This window comes from Aureococcus anophagefferens (genome assembly GCF_000186865.1).
Source record: "Aureococcus anophagefferens unplaced genomic scaffold AURANscaffold_464, whole genome shotgun sequence".
Taxonomy (NCBI): domain Eukaryota; class Pelagophyceae; order Pelagomonadales; family Pelagomonadaceae; genus Aureococcus; species Aureococcus anophagefferens.
In genome coordinates this window covers 877-2327 of record NW_008705934.1, presented here as the reverse complement: position 1 = coordinate 2327, position 1451 = coordinate 877, and the positions used below count along the sequence as shown (strand labels likewise).

The 1451-nt window shown below is 64.8% G+C and overlaps 1 protein-coding gene across 1 annotated transcript; it reads left to right on the top strand.

Moving 5' to 3' along the window:
- Window positions 1-221: 221 nt before the first annotated feature.
- Window positions 222-1079, top strand: AURANDRAFT_6761 (hypothetical protein; the record flags this gene model as incomplete). The annotated part of the gene is made up of 1 exon (XM_009044573.1): window positions 222-1079. A coding segment is annotated over one exon (858 nt), but the record flags the coding sequence as incomplete, so codon positions are not given.
- Window positions 1080-1451: the final 372 nt, after the last annotated feature.

The window sequence follows — 1451 nt, the reverse complement described above, 5'->3', positions numbered from 1 at the left end:
GACGCGCGGAGCGGCGGGGCGGCGGACGCTCGCGGCCTCCTCGACGTCTACCGCCCCGCCGGGAGCTTCCACCGACGCGCGGCCGCGGCGCCGCTCGCTGTTGGGCTGCCCGCCTTGGGACCTGATCGGCCGGCGCCATGCTCGGCGAGAAGTACCACGACGAGCACGACCAGTTCGACCACCTCCACGTGTCGTCGCGGTCCGTGGCCTTCGACGAGGAGTACACGCTGGGCCAGGAGCTGGGCACGGGCGCGATGTCCGTCGTGCGCATGGCCGAGCACAAGCACAGCGGGCGGCGGCTCGCGGTCAAGTGCATCGCCAAGGAGCCGCTGAACCTGGACGACGAGGCGGCCCTGCTCCAGGAGGTGAACATCCTGCAGAAGCTGGACCACCCGAACATCGTGAAGCTGCACGCGTTCTTCGACGAGCCGACGATGTTCTATCTGGTGATGGACCTCATCGAGGGCGGCGAGCTCTTCGAGCGCATCGCCCAGAAGGAGTTCTACAGCGAGAAGGAGGCGCGGGACCTGATCCTGATCCTGCTCCAGACGATCAAGTACTGCCACGACCTGGGCATCGTGCACCGCGACCTCAAGCCCGAGAACTTGCTGTGCGTGTCGTACGACGACGACTCGTCGATCAAGCTCTGCGACTTCGGGTTCGCGGCGAAGCTCACGGGCACGCGGAGCCTCCACCAGCTCTGCGGCACGCCGGGCTACGTCGCGCCGGAGATCCTGAACCGCCAGCCCTACGGCAAGGAGGTCGACATGTGGTCCATCGGCGTGCTGACGTACATTTTGCTCGGCGGCTACCCGCCCTTCTACGACGACGACCACGAGCAGCTCTACGAGCGCATCAAGGCCGGCGTCTACGAGTTCCACGACGACTTCTGGTGCAAGATCTCCTACGAGGCCAAGGACTTCATCAACGCGCTCCTCACCGTGGACCCGGACGCGCGCGGCGCGGCGAGCGACGTGCTCCAGCACCCCTGGATCATCCAGGACGGCGAGAACATCAAGGGCACGTCCCTCCAGTCGAACCTGAAGGAGCTCAAGCAGTTCCAGGCGAAGAAGCGCTTCAAGGCCGCGGCCAAGGCCGTCATCGCGACGCACCGGATCAAGCTCGCGTTCGGCATCGGCGGCGGCAACAACAACCCGTCCAAGGCGCTCATGGCGGGCTTCAACGACATCTACGAGATCGGCCGCGAGCTCGGCACGGGCGCGTTGTCCATCGTCAAGCAGTGCACGCACCGGAGCAGCCGCGTGTCCTACGCGTGCAAGTGCGTCAAGAAGCACCAGCCGAACCCCGCGTGGAATTCGAATCTTCAACCCGACTTCAATGTGTGTGTCATTGAACGCATTGCGCCGTACTCTTCGACTGTGCTTCGAGAACTCGACGAGAGCAATCGACTCGTCCAAAAATCAGCCGAATCGACTTCGATGTGACCGAGC